The following is a 15,434-nucleotide window of genomic DNA, read 5'->3' as shown; positions in this document are numbered from 1 at the left end:
GGGTGGGCTTGGGGAACAGAGCAGACCCTTGGGGAAAGGGAAAGTCCACACCAGGGCTGGGAAGGGAAGGTTGGTGAGACCGACCAGGCCAGGGCACGGGGCCAAGGGCTGGGGCGGCTGAGCCCTCACCTGAAGTACTGGATGCCAACCATCTCGCACCAGGCCCGCGCCCGGTCCACAGCCCGCCCGTCTGGATCCGTGCACTGGTGAGAAGCAGCCTTGCTGAGCGCCGGGCCCACACCCCACCTGGCCCACACTCTGCCTGGCCCTGCCCTGCACTCTCAGAGCCCTGGCCTCGGGAGCCCCAGGCTCTTTCGAGTCGGACTGAGCCACACAGCAGCAGAGTGGCTCGGGCAAAACCCCTTCCTGGGACTGCAGGGACTGTCCCAGCTGTGCAATCAGAGGGGCAGAGGTCTCAGCAGTGCCCTTTCAGGGATGGTGAGTTGGGAAAAGTGTAGCGGGTGAGCTGGGAAAAGGGCAGTGGCTGAGTGGACAGGCCTCCATGTCCCCTCTCCCTGAAGTTTCTTTCTTTTTTTTTTAATTTTTATTTTTTGAGACAAGGTCTCCTTCTCTTGCCCAGGCTGGAGTGCAGTGGCATGATCACAGCTCACTGCAGCCTCTGCCTCTTGGGCTTAAGCAATCCTCCCACCTCAGCCTCCTGAGTAGCTGGGACCACAGGCACACACCACCATGTCCAGCTAAGTTTTTAATTTTTTTGTAGAGACGAAGTCTCATTATATTGTTCAGGCTGGTCTCAAACTGCTGGGCTCAAGTGATTCACCCGCCTTAGCCTCCCAACGTGCTGGGATTATAGGGGTGAGTGCCCATCCCACTCTGGAGCTTTTGTCCATTCTGGGCTTCTACACTGGGCTATGTTTGCAGAAAGGGATCTACAGCTAAAAAGGGTTTGAAAACCCCCCTGCTGGTGGTCACTGAGGGTCCCTACCCTGCCCTGAGACTCCGAATTGGGGACTCTCTCTCCCTGCAGCTGGCTAAAGGCGATGGACACAGCCCTGCTGTCTCCCCCGACACCAAAGGCCCCACAGGATGAGGGGAGGCCACCCACCTGGGCTGCAGACCCTGAGGGAAGTGGCCTGGGGGAGGGGCCCACACTCACACAGTCCACCACCATCTTGCCCAGTTCCTTGGCCCCAAAAACAGTCTTGGCCAGTTCCCAGGGGTTGCTGGGACGGAAGACATCCACACAGGTCACAGGCACCTGTGGGGACCTCCCTGTCCCCAGGGAGACAACGATGGAGAGTTTCTTCACCTTGTTGGCCTGACCCTGTTGGGAACAGGACAGGGGCAGTCAGAAAGGACCTTCTACAGGTAAGGGGAGCGTCAAGGGGAGGCACAAGACTGGGCTCTGCAGCACATGAGAACAGGGCAAGAGGTCTCTGGTGGCAAGAGCACGCCTGGCATGATTTCCAGCCACCCCCGGAAGGGCTGGTGCGGGCATCACATGCCATCTGCTCAGGATAGCACCTTTGTACCAACAGGACCACACATACACCAGCTGCGAGAAGGATCCCGCCCACCCCATCTGATCCTGGCCCAACTCAAGTCGTGGCCAGGGGAGGAAAGGTTGAGGGTGTTTCTTGGTGTCAGTGATTTGCCAGGTGTTTGCATCATTACTTCATTTAATCTCCAGCCAGTCTGTGGAGAGGGCACCAATCACCCAGTTTGCAAATGAGGGCTCTCAGCAAAGCTCAGGCCCGGAAGCAGCTGCCAGGGCCACATGGTCAGGAAGTAGGGGCTAAGGCTTAAACCCGAGCCCTGGGTGTTGCCTCTCTCTTTTTTTTTTTTTTTTTTGAGACAGAGTCTCGCTGTGTTGCCCAGGCTGGGCTGCAGTGGTGCGATCTTGGCTCACTGCAAGCTCCGCCTCCTGGGTTCACACCATTCTCCTGCCTCAACCTCCCGAGTAGCTGGGACTACAGGCACCTGCCACTACGCCCGGCTAATTTTTTTGTATTTTTAGTAGAGACGGGGTTTCACCGTGTTAGCCAGGATGGTCTAGATCTCCTGACCTCGTGATCCGCTTGCCTCGGCCTCCCAAAGTGCTGGGATTACAGACGTGAGCCACCGTGCCCGGCCGCTGCTTCTCTTGTTTGTTTCCGAACAAGCTCTGCTGCCAATTTGCAGGATGATCTTGGGTGATGCCTCCCACTTGGGGTCCCAGGCTCCCCATCCGCACACAATAGGAGAGTTAGACTGGCTAGGGTCTGACAGTCTCTGCCGCCTGCAGGAAGCCCGCCCTGCCTGGTCTGGCCCCTAGAGGGCGCTCCCTTCTCTGTCCGCCCAGAGCCTCTGCTGCGCCGCCCAGGATGCCCTGGGGCTTCGGGAAACCACAGCATCAAGGATGGAGCTGAGGCTCCCGGCGCTGCTGTGAACATTTCACAGCCAACAGCATGCCAAGGCCTCGCAGCCTCCCCAGGCAGGCGCTATGATGGCCCCATTCAGTAGCTGCAGTGAGCGCGGGCAGAATCAGGACCCACAGATGCGCTCTGGCTCCAGGGCCCGAGCTCAGCCACCGTGCTCGCCCACCCTGGTCACCCACTGCCCGCCGCACCACAGGGCCTCCCCTAGCATGCTGGGTCCTGCCAGCCTCTGCTGTACCTCCGCAGGGGGAGGGCTGCTGCTCTTCCTCCAGATCACTGATTCTGCACTGCTCTGTCCCCAAAGGCCTCAGGATGGGTCCCCTGTTCCATGGAGCCCTTTCCGAGCCCCCAGGCGTTTTAGCAGAGGCATCACGGTCCTCCACCACAGCACCAGCAACCGGTGGGGGCAGGCATTCCTGGTGGACTGTCTATCCACAGAGGTGAGCTCAAGGGCAAGCACGTGTCCTGTCCCCAGGCTGGCTCGAGGGGTATATTCATGGTACACATGCTGCCCTCCCCATTCATGCACACTTAGAGCACAGTGGTCCTCAGACCCCCCCTTAGCACAGTGCTTCAGGCAGACCCCACCCGCGGAACAGGTTCCAGTGAGATCAAGTTGCCCTGCGTGCACATATGAATAAGTGCATGTGTAAAAGCTACCCGCTGTCCTGGGGGTCAGTCCCTAGCACGGTTTGCTGAAACAGGATTGGCTCCAGGGAGCGGCCGGGTCCAGGCATTCTGGCCTGCGGCACTCACCTTGCGGATCAGGTCCTGATTGTACTCATGGATCTCGGTCATGGCATCCAGTGTGGGGTTGTTGGCCAGCAGCCCGCCGTCCAGGAAGCGCCCATTGGGTCGGAAGTAAGTAGGAGCTGCCCCGCTGCTTCGGGCTGCCCGCCATACCAGCTGGTCTAGGGGCGGGGAAGGAGGGTGGCCCAGTGGCACAAGGAACTGGTATAAAACCCATGCGCTCCAGATCTCAGGGTGTGCATGTGGGGGGCTGGGGGGAAGAGGGGAGGCTGGGAACTCTACAGAAGCAGGACCCACAAGGCTACACTGTCTGGCCAGTTCGTCCTGGTGGAAGGCAGGTACAGCTGAGAACTTTCCAGGGACCTTTCTAACCTGCCGGGGGCCTGACAGCTCCCCTGCAATCCCTGTCCTCAGCCAATAAAGACCACTACAGTGGGTGGGCTGGTGGCACAGTGAGGGTGCCTGATGGCAAGTGCATGACTCCCACCCACCACCCTGCAGCCTCTCGGGCCAGTCGCTTCCCATGGATGCATCAAACATGGTTTAAACCTGAGGGCTGAGCTGGAGGCCTGAGGTTAACGTTCTGGTTGAAACGAGGCTCCCGGACAGTTTCTGGAGCATCGTAGTTCCGGAAGAGGTGGAGTTCAGCTGGTTGCCGGTCAGACAGTGTCCCTGTCAGCATCACCCTGGAGAGAAATGAGGCAGGAGGACGGCTGAGTCACCCGTCCATTCGCCTTTCCCCTTCCCCGCCATTCACACCCCAGGGCCTTGGGCAGCAGAGTGCCTACTCCAATCTCTGTTTGGGATAGGTGGGCTTCTCCCCCCACCATCTTCCAAAAACAGGCTCTCTCCGGCAGTGCTGGAGGAGTGTCAGATTGGTCCAACCTTGGGAGGGCAATTCGGCAAAAGGTGGTTTTTTTGAGAGGCTAATCCAATGGAAAAACCTGTGGCAAGACTGATAAAACATGTCTGTTATCTGTTATCAGAATCAGGAAAGAAAAGAGGGCCGCATCAACAGACACTGCAGACATTAGAAAAAGGAGAATCGGCTGGCTGCAGTGGCTCATGCCTGTAATCCCAGCACTTTGGGAGGCCGAGGCAGGTGGATCACCTGAGGTCAGGAGTTCGAGACCAGCCTAGCCAACATGGTGAAACTCCGTCTTTACTAATAATACAAAAATTAGGCGTTGTGGCACATGCCTGTAATCCCAGCTATTTGGGAGGCTGAAGCAGAAGAATTGCTTGAACCCAGGAGGAGGAGGTTGCAGTGAGCCGAGATCACACCATTGCACTCCAGCCTGGGTGACAAGAGTGAAACTCCATCTCAAAAAAAAAAAAAAATTTGAACCACTCTATGCCAGTAAGCTTGAAGATTCAGATGAAATGGACACATTCCTAGAAAAACCTCACTTAACCAAAACTAACTCAAAAAGGTATTCAGAAACCCCAAGTGGTCTTACAACCACTAAAGAAATTAATTCCATGATCAAAAATCTTCCCATCAAGCAAACTCCAAGCCTAGAAGAATTTACTATGAAGTTCTACCATAAATTCAAACTAAAGTCACTATTACACTCACTCTTCCAAAAAAAATAAAAAGAGGAAATATTTCCTCAAAACCCAAAATAGGAAAAAACGGGTCAAGCTCCCCAGCAGCATGGACACAAAATTCTTAAAATATGATCAAACTGAACCCATCAGAATTCTCTCTGGAGAAGGCACTAGTAATAGAGAGTAGGCCTCAAACAGGTACTTGCACACCTGACGTTCACAGTAGTGTTATTTACAATAGCCAAAAGGTGGCAACCAAAATATCCATCAGTGGATGAATGGAGAAGCAAAACGTGGTGGATACAGACAATGGAGTTTTTCAGCCTTAAAAAGGAAGGAAATTCTGACACACGCTACAACATGGATGCCAAGTGAAATAAGCCAGTCATGGCCGGGTGCGGTGGCTCACGCCTGTAATCCCAGCAGTTTGGGAGGCCGAGGTGGGTGGATCACGAGGTTAGGAGTTCAAGACCGGCCTGGTCAACATGGTGAAACTCTGTCTGTACTAAAATACAAAAAATTAGCTGGGTGTGGTGGCGGGCACCTGTAATCCCAGCTACTTGGGAGGCTGAGACAGGAGAATCACTTGAACCCGGGAAGCGGAAATTGCAGTGAGCCGAGATTGTGCCACCGCATTCAGCCTGGGTGATAAGAGCAAGACCCTGTCTAAAAAAAGAAAGAAAGAAAGGAAAGAAAGGAAAGAAAGAAAGAAAGAAAGAAAGAAAGCCAGCCAGTCACAAAAAGACAAATACTGTATGATTCCACTTACATAAGGTACTGTCAAAGATAAAATTGCAACAAATTTAAAGATGTTAATTGGCTTTTATTGATGAACTGAGAGACAGCCCACAAAACCAGAATAGGTTCAAAGAACTCTGGCCTGAAACGTGGTCAGGCAGCGTTGATGGGCTGAAAACCAAAGTGAGGTGTGGAGCTTAATTGGTTTGCCTTGTTTGAATCAGGTGGCCATCTATGATTGATTAAAGCTCAGCTGTTGTAGCTAACCAGAACTCAGCTATTTATTACATGGGTATATGCCTAAGCTAACTAGGTTCACTTGGCATGAGTGACTCCATATTGGTTTGGTCTGTTGGGCCTGGTACAGAATCCTGGTCCAAATCAATTATCCCCCACAAATTTTACTTAACAGTACCTGGAGGAGTCAAACTCATAGGAAGAGAAAGCAAAATGGTGGTTACTATTTTGAGCATTTCTGAATGATCTTTTCATATTTTGAAAATGAGTCCTTTGATGGATGTATGAATTTGAAATCTTTTATCCTACTCTGTTTTTTTTTTTTTTTTTTTTTTTTTTTTTGAGATGGAGTATCACTCTGTCGCCCAGGCTGGAGTACAGTGGCACGATCTCAGCTCACTGCAACCTCCACCCACCAGGTTCAAGCAATTCTCCTGCCTCAGCCTCCTGAGTAGCTGGGATTACAGGTGCCTGCCACTGCGCCTGGCTAATTTTTGTATTTTTAGTAGAGACGGGTTTTCACCATCTTGGTCAGGCTGGTCTTGAACTCTTGACCTCGTGATCCACCTGCCTCGGCCTCCCAAAGTGCTGGGATTACAGGCGTGAGCCACCGCATCCAGCCCTTTTCTCCTACTCTGTGGCTTGTCTTTTTACTCCCTTTATGATGTTTTTGTTGTATTTATTTATTTGGGTGGAACCATGTTTTTAATGGAGTAGAATTTATAAATATTTTTCTTTTTATAATTTGTGTGTTTTTTTTTTTTAAGGCAGGGTCTCACTCTATTGCCCAGGCTGGAGAGCAGTGATGGGATCACAGACCACTGTAGCCTCAGCCTCCAGGGCTCAAGTGATCCTCCCACCTCAGCCTCTCAAGTAGCTGGGACTACAGCCGTAATGCCACCATGCCCAGCTACCTGTTAGTTTTAATTTTGTTGTAGAGATGAGGGTCTCACTATGTTGCCCAGGCTGGTCTCGAACTCCTGGCCTCAAGTGATCCTTCTGCCTCAGCCTCCCAAAGAGCTGGGATTACAGGCTTGAGCCACCATGCCTGGCATATTCCTACTTTTGAGAAGAGGTAGAAACTTCAGGGTCAGTGCTCGTATCCACTTCTCTCTACTGCCCCCAAGAATAGCCACAATGTTCCTGAAGAAGGCCAAGGTGGAGGATCTGCCGTCCAGACACCAGGACTCACCACACAGCTGGAGTCATTTATGCTCTGTGGTCCGGGCACAGGGACAGCTTTCCAACCAGTGGAACAGAACACAGCCTGGAGCAGATCCAGGCACAGAGGGACGCTTGACCCACTGCTGAGGAAGCGGAGGGAAGGACAGACTTCACAGATGGGGCTGGGAAAATTGGCCAATCATCCAATCATGTGGAAAACATTCAATTGGATCTTGGACTTCACCCTCATATAAAAATCAATTCCAGGCTGATAAAAGATCTCAATGTAAAAGGCAGATCTAGAGAGCTTTCCAACTTGACACAGGAGAATCGCATGCTGCCTGGGGGCAGCAAAGGGGTTCGTGAATGAGACATAACAAGCACAAACTAGGCTGGGCACGGTGGCTGACGCCTGTAACGGGAGGCCGAGGCGAGAGGATCACCTGAGCTCAGGAGTTCAAGACTAGCCTGGGCAACATGGTGAAACCCCATCTCTACAAAAAATACACGTGTTGGCACATGCCAGTAGTCCCAGCTACTCAGGAGGCTGAGATGGGAGGACTGCTTGAGCCCAGGAGGTTGAGGCCGCAGTAAGCCGTGTTCATGGCAATATACTCCAGCCTGGGCCCCAAAGCAAGACCCTTTTTCAAAAAAAAGAGAGAAAGGAAAAAATCACAAACTACAAGAAGAAAAATATTTATAAATATTATCTACCCCATTAAGAACATGGGCCAGGCCGGGCGCGGTGGCTCAAGCCTGTAATCCCAGCACTTTGGGAGGCCGAGGCGGGCGGATCACGAGGTCAGGAGATCGAGACCATCCTGGCTAACATGGTGAAACCCCGTCTCTACTAAAAATACAAAAAACTAGCCGGGCGTGGTGGCGGGCGCCTGTAGTCCCAGCTACTCGGAGGCTGAGGCAGGAGAATGGCCTGAACCTGGGAGGCGGAGCTTGCAGTGAGCCGAGATCGCGCCACTGCACTCCAGCCTGGGGGAACAAGGCGGAAACCCCCGTCTCAAAAAAAAAAAAAAAAAAAAGAACATGGGCCCACCAAAAAAATAAAAAAAATAAAAATAAACCTAGAAACACCACACAGCAAAAAGACAAGCCACAGAGTGGGAAAAAGATTTACAGTCCCTGGCCTTGGACCCTGGGGAAGACCACAGACGGGATGCCGGGCCCCTAAGACTGGGAGAGACTCACTTTCAAAATATGAAAAAAATCACTCAGAAATGCTCAAAATGCTCCTCCTGGAACACACCTTTCATCCGGCCCCAAATGGGATGCATTGCTTAGTCCTAGGATTGGGGCCTCCCAAACAAATGCTTCCTAGAAATGTGACTTTCTCCTTTAGTCTGACTTAAATTAGTTCAAGTCTTATAGACCTTAAATTAAAGGCAGGACTAAAGCCCTCTGATTATAACCTAGTAGTCTGATCCTGGGAGCAAGTGCTGTCTGAAACGTGAGAAAAGATTTAGCCGTGTCATTTGAAAGGCCAGTGGGTTCTTTTTGCCTGGTCAGCAAAAACCCAGACTCTGCCCAGGTGGTCTCAGAGAAGGGAGGCCCAGGCTCTTTCCAGGCAAGTCTCAGACCCTTGGCCAGGCAGGGCAGAGCCAGGCCCACCAGGCCACATCCCTCCTGCGCGCAGCAGGTGTCTGCATGCCCAAGTGAGAACCACACTCCAGCCCTCTGCCTCCCTGGGAAGGGGGTTCCCTCTGCTCCCCTCAAGCATGGGGTGCTTTCCCCCTCCCCCAGCAGGACAGGGAGCGCTCTGTCCCCAGGGAACAGCCACAGTGGGCACAGCTGCGGTCACGGCCCCAGTGCGCCAGGCTTACTTGGGTTTCTTGACGTCCGTCATCTTGGTGTGCTCCCCAAATTCCCGCTTCAGGAATTCCTCCAGGGGCCCGGACTCGTAGGGCCTGGAGCCCCGGAACACCTCATCCTTCATGCGAAAGTACACGCCACGCATGTAGGCCATGGACTTACCTAGGAATAAGGGGGTCGGAGGTGGGGAGATGCAACGGCCACACGCAGGGCTCCCAGAGAACAGCCTACAGAGGGCCTGAGCGCAGGAGGTGGCAGGAGGAAGTGGGTTTACCGAGGCCTAAGCAAACCCACACTCTGGGCCCTTCCTTTGCAACTTTCCAGACAGACAGAAGCCCCCTTCCGGCTGGGCATGGTGGCTCACGCCTGTAACCCCTGCACTTTGGGAGGCTGAGGCGGGTGGAGCACTTGAGGTCAGGAGTTTGAGACCAGCCTGCCCAACATGGTGAAACCCCGTCTCTACTAAAAATACAAAAATTCACCAGGTGTGGTGGCAGGAGCCTGTAATCCCAGCTGCTCGGGAGGCTGAGAGGCAGGAGAATCGCGTGCACCCGGGAGCGGAGGTTGCAGTGAGTTGAGATGCACCACTGCACTCTAGCCTGGGCAACAGAGAGACTCAAAAACCACTGAAGGCTCGCTTCAGCAGCCCCAAGGCTCTGCACCTCATTTTGTATTCATGATTTTGTATTATTTTCCTTAAAGAAGAGCCCCTGAAGAGTAACAGTTTATAAAAGTTAGACCCACCTTGTTTGTCACAGAAAACAAGGAACAGCCCTGTCCTTTGAGCCTTCAGAACAGACAGGGCCAAGGGGCCGGCTGCACCTCTAGGAAGGAGAAGCTGCTCCACCTCCCCAGTGAGGCAGTGAGTTCCCCAGGACCAGGGATGTACAAGCAGAGGGTAGCTGAAATGAGGGCATCTGCCCACCAAAGGGTCAGCCAGGACACCTCTCAAATTCCCCAGGGGGATGGATGGGGAAGAAATGGTCCCGGAATGGGGAAGAAATGGTCCCTGAAGAAGGACGTGGTCCTTTTGGAGAGGAAGCTAGGACTCTGCCCACTCTGCCTGCTCAGACCTTGTGGGAAGGTCTCAAGACCCTGGATGGGGAAGACCCTGGAAGGGGAAGACCCTGGATGGGGAAGAAATGGTCCCTGAAGAAGGATGTGGTCCTTGTGGAGAAGCTAGGACTCTACCCACTCTGCCTGCTCAGACCTTGTGCCCACCCTTGGACCCTATGGAAGACCAGAGAGGGGATGCTAGGACCCTGAGGCCGGGGGAGAGAGCTGGGTGCATAGCTGGAGACCCAGTCCTGACTGCCCAGTTCACTGGGCGACCCTCTCTGGTTCTCAGTTTCCCCATCTGCTCACCTTGCAGGGCTATGGTGAGAATCACCAAAAGGAAATGAAATACCAGTCAAGGAACTGCTGTGGACACTAAAGTCCCGGCAACTTGACAGATGACTCTTCTCCTCCATCCATGGGACTCCGTCCCCAGCACCTCCTGGACTGCCTGAGCCCCCTGCTCCTGAGGCTGGGGGTATGCCTGCCTCAGCTCTGCATCCCTAGCATCCAACATAGGCCTGGCCCACAGACCCTGATACCCACCCCAGGGTGGGGAGTCCTCCCCTGGCACCTCCAAGACTTTGCATGACCAGGATCCACATGTGGGGGCACTCTGGAGAAAAATGGAATCTGACCAGCACAGGGGCAGGGGCGCCAGTCAGAGATGTTGAGTCCCAGGGCAATGCCCAGGGGGTTGGGGGGAGCTGAGGACCCTGATCTGGGAGTGCCCCTCCCCACCTGTCAGCACCTAGAAGTTCAGACAGCTCCAGAGAGGAGCCATCACAACACTGGCCACCCAGCTATCTGTCCAGCAAGCTAGGCGTTTTTGCAAAGTGGCAATGAAAGGAGACGACACAGTGGCCTGTGGCCTGGGAAGTGCCAGGCTGGGAGTCTAGGGGACTGCGCTCCAGCCCAGCAACTCCACGGATGAGCTATGTGACTTCACATCATCCCTCCCGGCCTGGTACTTGGATTGAATTGAATTTTTCCCAGTAAATTGAAATTTACTGGGAAATTTCAATAAAATTTCCCAGTAAAAATGAAGTGTGCAGGCGAGGGCTCTGGCATCCTGAGGCTCAGTGGCTCCTCATTTCTGAGACTGCCTGCTGTGTGCACCCTGGGAACGGGATTCCTTATGTGCAGGCTATGTGGCCCCTGGTGCCTGCTTTGCAGGGTGAGGGGAGGAGGGGTTACGGTAATTGATAGAAAATGCTTCCTATGCTGAAATTTCACAGCCAGCTCTGCTCTCTGTGGCCAGAGGGTGGGGGATCCCCAAACCTAAGCCCATGTGCCCAGCCCTTCTCCCTCCAGCCTGGGACCCCAGCACCTGCAGCCCCCACCCCCGCCTCCACAAAGGGCTTATAGCCCTCCCCTACCCCTCCACTGTCTTTTTGCAAAGCCTTGAAAATGAACTCGGCCTCCTTGAGGACAGGCCTCAGCCCCACCTGGCCCCATCCCCGGGGCCGCCCTCACCGTGCAGAATGGCCAGGGCCAGGATGCCTCCAGTGCTGGTGCCCGCCACCCAGTCAAACAGGTCCTTGGTGGCCACACCCGAGGCCTTCTCGATGGCGATGAGGAGCTGGATGATGATGAGGCCTTTCACTCCTCCTCCGTCCAGGCACAGCAGGTGGTCGTGGCTGAAGTGGGAACAGCAGTGGGAGAGAGGAAGGTCCGGCCACAGCCCAGCACGTTACATCCGCCCTCACGGCCCTTGTCCCCTGCAGCTGTGCCCTGGCAGACAGACCCAGACAGACCCGAGGAACTTCTGTCCTATGCAGGGCAGTGAGGGTGGGGGTGAGGGCAGTAAAGGAACAAATGTCTAGTATTTCAGGGGCTGGAGAGTGCAACAGAGAAAGGGAAAGGAAGGCCAGGGGGTGATCTCACTGATCAGGGACCATCCCAGCAGGCTCTGGGCCAGTCTCCCCAACTTGGGACACCTGATTTTGGTCAGTATCAGGCCTGACCCAAAGCAGATGCCTGATAAAGTCTGTTGGAATTAAACAAGGCTGGGGGAGGAGGGGCCGGGCCCTACAGCCAGGCCAGGAACGGGCAGTAAGTGGGTGTCAGGGTCCTCCACACAAGGTGGGAGAAGCAGGGGAAGAGCAGGTAGGGAGGAAGGAAGAGGTTCATGTCAGGGGCTGTGGGAGGGGTACCACCAGCATTATTAGCCCCTGTCATTGTCCCAAACGCCCCTGAGGTAGACCCTTCCTGACATCCCTGTGCTTATTTGTTTATTTATTCAGAGACGGAGTTTCACTCTTTTTGCCCAGGCTGGAGTGCAATAACGTGATCTCGGCTTACCACAACCTCCACCCCCTGGGTTCAAGCGATTCTCCTGCCTCAGCCTCCCGAGTAGCTAGGATCACAGGCACCCGCCACCACACCCAGCTAATTTTGTATTTTTAGTAGAGATGGGGTTTCTCCATGTTGGCCAGGCTGGTCTTGAACTCCCAACCTCAGGTGATCTGCCTGCCTCGGCCTCCCAAAGTGTTGGGATTACAGGCGCAAGCCACCGTGCCCGGCCTTATTGATTGATTGATTGAGACAGGTCTCCCTCTGTCACCCAGGCTGGTGTGCAGTGGCACAATCACAGTTCACTGCAGCCTCAACCTTCTGGGCTCAAGTGATCCTGCCACCTCAGACTCCTGAGTAGCTGGAACTACAGGCAGGAGCCACTGCACCTGCTCTCTGTGCATATTTTTGAGTGAAGGAGGGAGTGTCGCTCAGAGGTTAGGTGACGGGAATCAAGTCACATGGATGTGGACTCGACCTGGACTCGGGTCTGCCGCCTCTTGAGTCACATGCTCTCCAGAGTGCTCTGACACGTCTCCCCACATCCTGCCTGTCCTCACTGGCCATGCCCTGGGGGAACGCCTTTGTGGTCGGTTCAGCCTGGAACCTTCCTCTGATCTTCTCATCTTCCCATCTCAGCTTGAATGTCACTGCCTGAGAGAAGCCTGCCCTGACGCCATCGGGACCCTCCCGCATGGCCCGCCTGCTCCACCTGCTTCCTGGTGGAGCCTGCTTCCATTCCATTCGCAATCTTTCTTTTACTCTCTCCTGCACTGACCTGGAAGCTCCACCAGGGCAGAAGCCACCTCTGCTCTGCACAGCACTGTGTGTCAAGGGGATGCAGGAGGTGCCCAAGAGGGCTGATAAATGGAGGAGGCCCAGGTCCCACCTCTAGGGGTCTTTTCCTGGACCAGGTACCCAGCCCCCCAGTAAGTCCAGAGGTGGCAGGGGAGGCTATGCTGTTGCTGGAGGCCAAAGCAAACAAGCAAGACTCCTGAAGATGCGGGGCTGGCGACAGACATGAACCGAGAGGGCACAGGGCTCTGTAGCTTGGAAGGCCCAAGTGGGGAGGTACCGAGGGGTCTCTGGACTCTCACCTTGGCCCCGCTCCAGGGAGGGTTCTGAGGCTCCAGAATCTGGGGAATCTGCTTCTCCTCCCTTGGGAAATGTGGGTCCTCCCTCAGGTACAGCTGCCTCACCTCAGCCCCTGTACAGGTGTGTATGTGTGTGTATGTGTGTACATGCATGTGTGTGTGCGCGTGTCCATGTGTTTGCATGTGGGCATGCATGCGTGTGCATGTGGGTGCATGTGCATGCATGTATACTGTGTGCGTGTGTGCGTGCGTGCACGAGCATGCAGGGGGCACACGGGAGGGAATGCTGATGGGGCAGGGGCACCTCCAGGGCACACAACAGGGTGGCATGGAAGTGAGTGCGACGTGTGAGGACCGACAGAGCTGCACGATCACTGCCTCGCCCTGGGAGTGGAGCTGCCTCTGATTCTGAGAAGAGAGCTTTCCCTGCAGGGCACTGGTACTAGGTATAGAGTCCACAAAGAACCCAGAGAGAGCCTGGGGTAGCACAAAGGACGTGGGTTCGGAAGACCTGGGTGTGAGTTGCCACCCTGACACTCACTCTGTGACCCTGAGCAAGTCACTTAACCTCTCGGGGGCTCAGGCTCTGCACCTGCGAAACAAGGTTACTAATTCCTCCCTGGGAAGGTTGTTAGGAACATGAGAGACTAATACAGAATAAATGAATCAACCGCAGCAATAAAGGGAGGGGGCGACAGCAGTAGCTGGAAACGCATTTGTCCTGGTACCTTGCCGTGCCCGCTGGCACTGATTCCAAGCACCCGGGATTATGCCTGAAGGGCAAGGCCTGAGCGTCGTCTCTTTGCATCCTGTCACCCAGGCCCGCCTCTTAAAATGGGCCTGGGTATAGAGCAGGTGCTGGGAAGGCAGCCCACTCCACTATTCTGCAGAGGGAGGTGGTTAAGGAAGCCGGTAGGAGCAGTGGGAAGCAGCTGCTGAGATCTCCCCAGGGGGAACCCGGGCATCTCCAGTGGCCTCCGGGATCAGGCCCACCATCCACTCATGGCTCGAGGAGGTCAGGGAGGGCGGCCAGAACACTGCGCCAGCCCCACTGAATCCAAGAAGCCTGGCACCCTGGGCTGGTCCTCAGAGTGAGTTCTGTCTCTGCTGAGAACTGTACGACTAGGAGCAGAACCATCTCGCCGGCTGTGGGGGTGCAGAGTAAAAAGCCTTGAACCCACGACAGGGGGTGGGTGAGGGATAGGAAAGCGCACACATTCCCCTTTCTGCCCCCACTCTCAATCCACTTACGTCCGCTTCTCGTCCCTCATGGAGCCCAGGATGAACGCTGGCTTCCGGGCCCGCGAGATGTGCATGAGATCCTGCAGTTCTGTGAGGCACAGAGCAGGGCATGCTGTGGACAGGCGGGTCCCCAAGCCCTGCCACCCCAGGGTCCCTAGATCAAACCTGGGCTGTGCCTCACCATGGCCACGCCCTCACCCCACTCCCCGGTCATCTGTCCCTTCCCCCCAGGAAGGACTGTCCCAGGAGAACGCTGAGCCAGAGGCCACAGGAGAGAAATGGGCTGGAGTGGAAAAGGGGGCCCACTGCTCTGGGAAGGGCTCCCTACCCTGCCCAGCCAGCTCCCAGGTTCCCCTCAATCTCTTCCTCTTGAAACCCTGAGGCATGAATACCCTTGTGTGTCCTCTTCAGATAAAGTGCTTCTTCTTGCATCAGAGCCGATGCTGCTGATAACCACCTGGGGCCTAAGAATTCTTATTCCCTATTGACAGGTGAGGCTCTAAGCGGGTCCATGATTCGCCCAGGGTCATTTAGTCAAAAGGCCGAGTCAGGACGTTCCTCGGGGTTTAAGTTCATAGATGAAGGGAGACATCCCTTGTCCTGATCCCAGGTCTGGAAATCCCAGTGGCCTCTGGGATCAGGCCCACCATCCACTCTGTCCACGTCTTCCTTTGTGTCCAAGGCCTGCCCCATGTCCACCCAATTGACTAGCTGCCCCTCCTGACAAGCAGCCCAGTCCCCAGGTGCCTGGCGCAGCAGCCTGCATGACCCCAACTCTGACAGCCCCCCACCACTGCGCAGAGTCTAGAAGCAGCAAAGCAGAACCGATGGCTGCGAAGCGGTGTCTCCCCCTTCCCAGGGCACATGGCTGCACAGTGAACAAGGGAAGCAGGAGAGCGGCCGAGGGAGGCCGTGGACAGAGCACCAGGGACAGGGTGCAGGGGAAGGGGCGTGTGGTGTGTGTGCAGCTGAGAAGGACAAGTTAGGGAATGACAGCTAGAGCTAATGTCGCATAGCGAGGCTCGGCAGCCTCTCCAGGCCCAGGGCGTTACCCATCTGGCGCCGCACCCCAGGCCCACCATCCAGCCTGGCTTGGGTGACTGCC

The 15,434-nt window shown here is 55.0% G+C and overlaps 1 protein-coding gene across 7 annotated transcripts in view; it reads right to left on the bottom strand.

Moving 5' to 3' along the window:
- The window catches only part of PLA2G6 (phospholipase A2 group VI), a 73,113-nt gene that overhangs the window by 881 nt on the left and 56,798 nt on the right, over nucleotides 1-15,434 (bottom strand). For 6 of the 7 annotated variants that reach the window (XM_021921544.2, XM_021921546.2, XM_021921545.2 and 3 more), the window contains 7 exons: nucleotides 14,339-14,417; nucleotides 11,175-11,338; nucleotides 8,654-8,804; nucleotides 3,678-3,814; nucleotides 3,135-3,289; nucleotides 1,118-1,285; nucleotides 130-203 (listed from right to left, as the gene is read on the bottom strand). In XM_021921544.2, coding sequence (XP_021777236.1) covers nucleotides 130-203; nucleotides 1,118-1,285; nucleotides 3,135-3,289; nucleotides 3,678-3,814; nucleotides 8,654-8,804; nucleotides 11,175-11,338; nucleotides 14,339-14,417 — 928 coding nt within the window. Of the gene's footprint in view, nucleotides 1-129; nucleotides 204-1,117; nucleotides 1,286-3,134; nucleotides 3,379-3,677; nucleotides 3,815-8,653; nucleotides 8,805-11,174; nucleotides 11,339-14,338; nucleotides 14,418-15,434 lie in introns of those variants that run through there. The other variant, XM_021921548.1, reaches the window with a different exon arrangement.

The sequence above is a fragment of the Papio anubis genome, chromosome 16, assembly GCF_008728515.1.
Source record: "Papio anubis isolate 15944 chromosome 16, Panubis1.0, whole genome shotgun sequence".
Taxonomy (NCBI): domain Eukaryota; kingdom Metazoa; phylum Chordata; class Mammalia; order Primates; family Cercopithecidae; genus Papio; species Papio anubis.
Note: the sequence above shows the minus strand (reverse complement) of the source record. Positions and strands in the feature narration are given on the sequence as shown.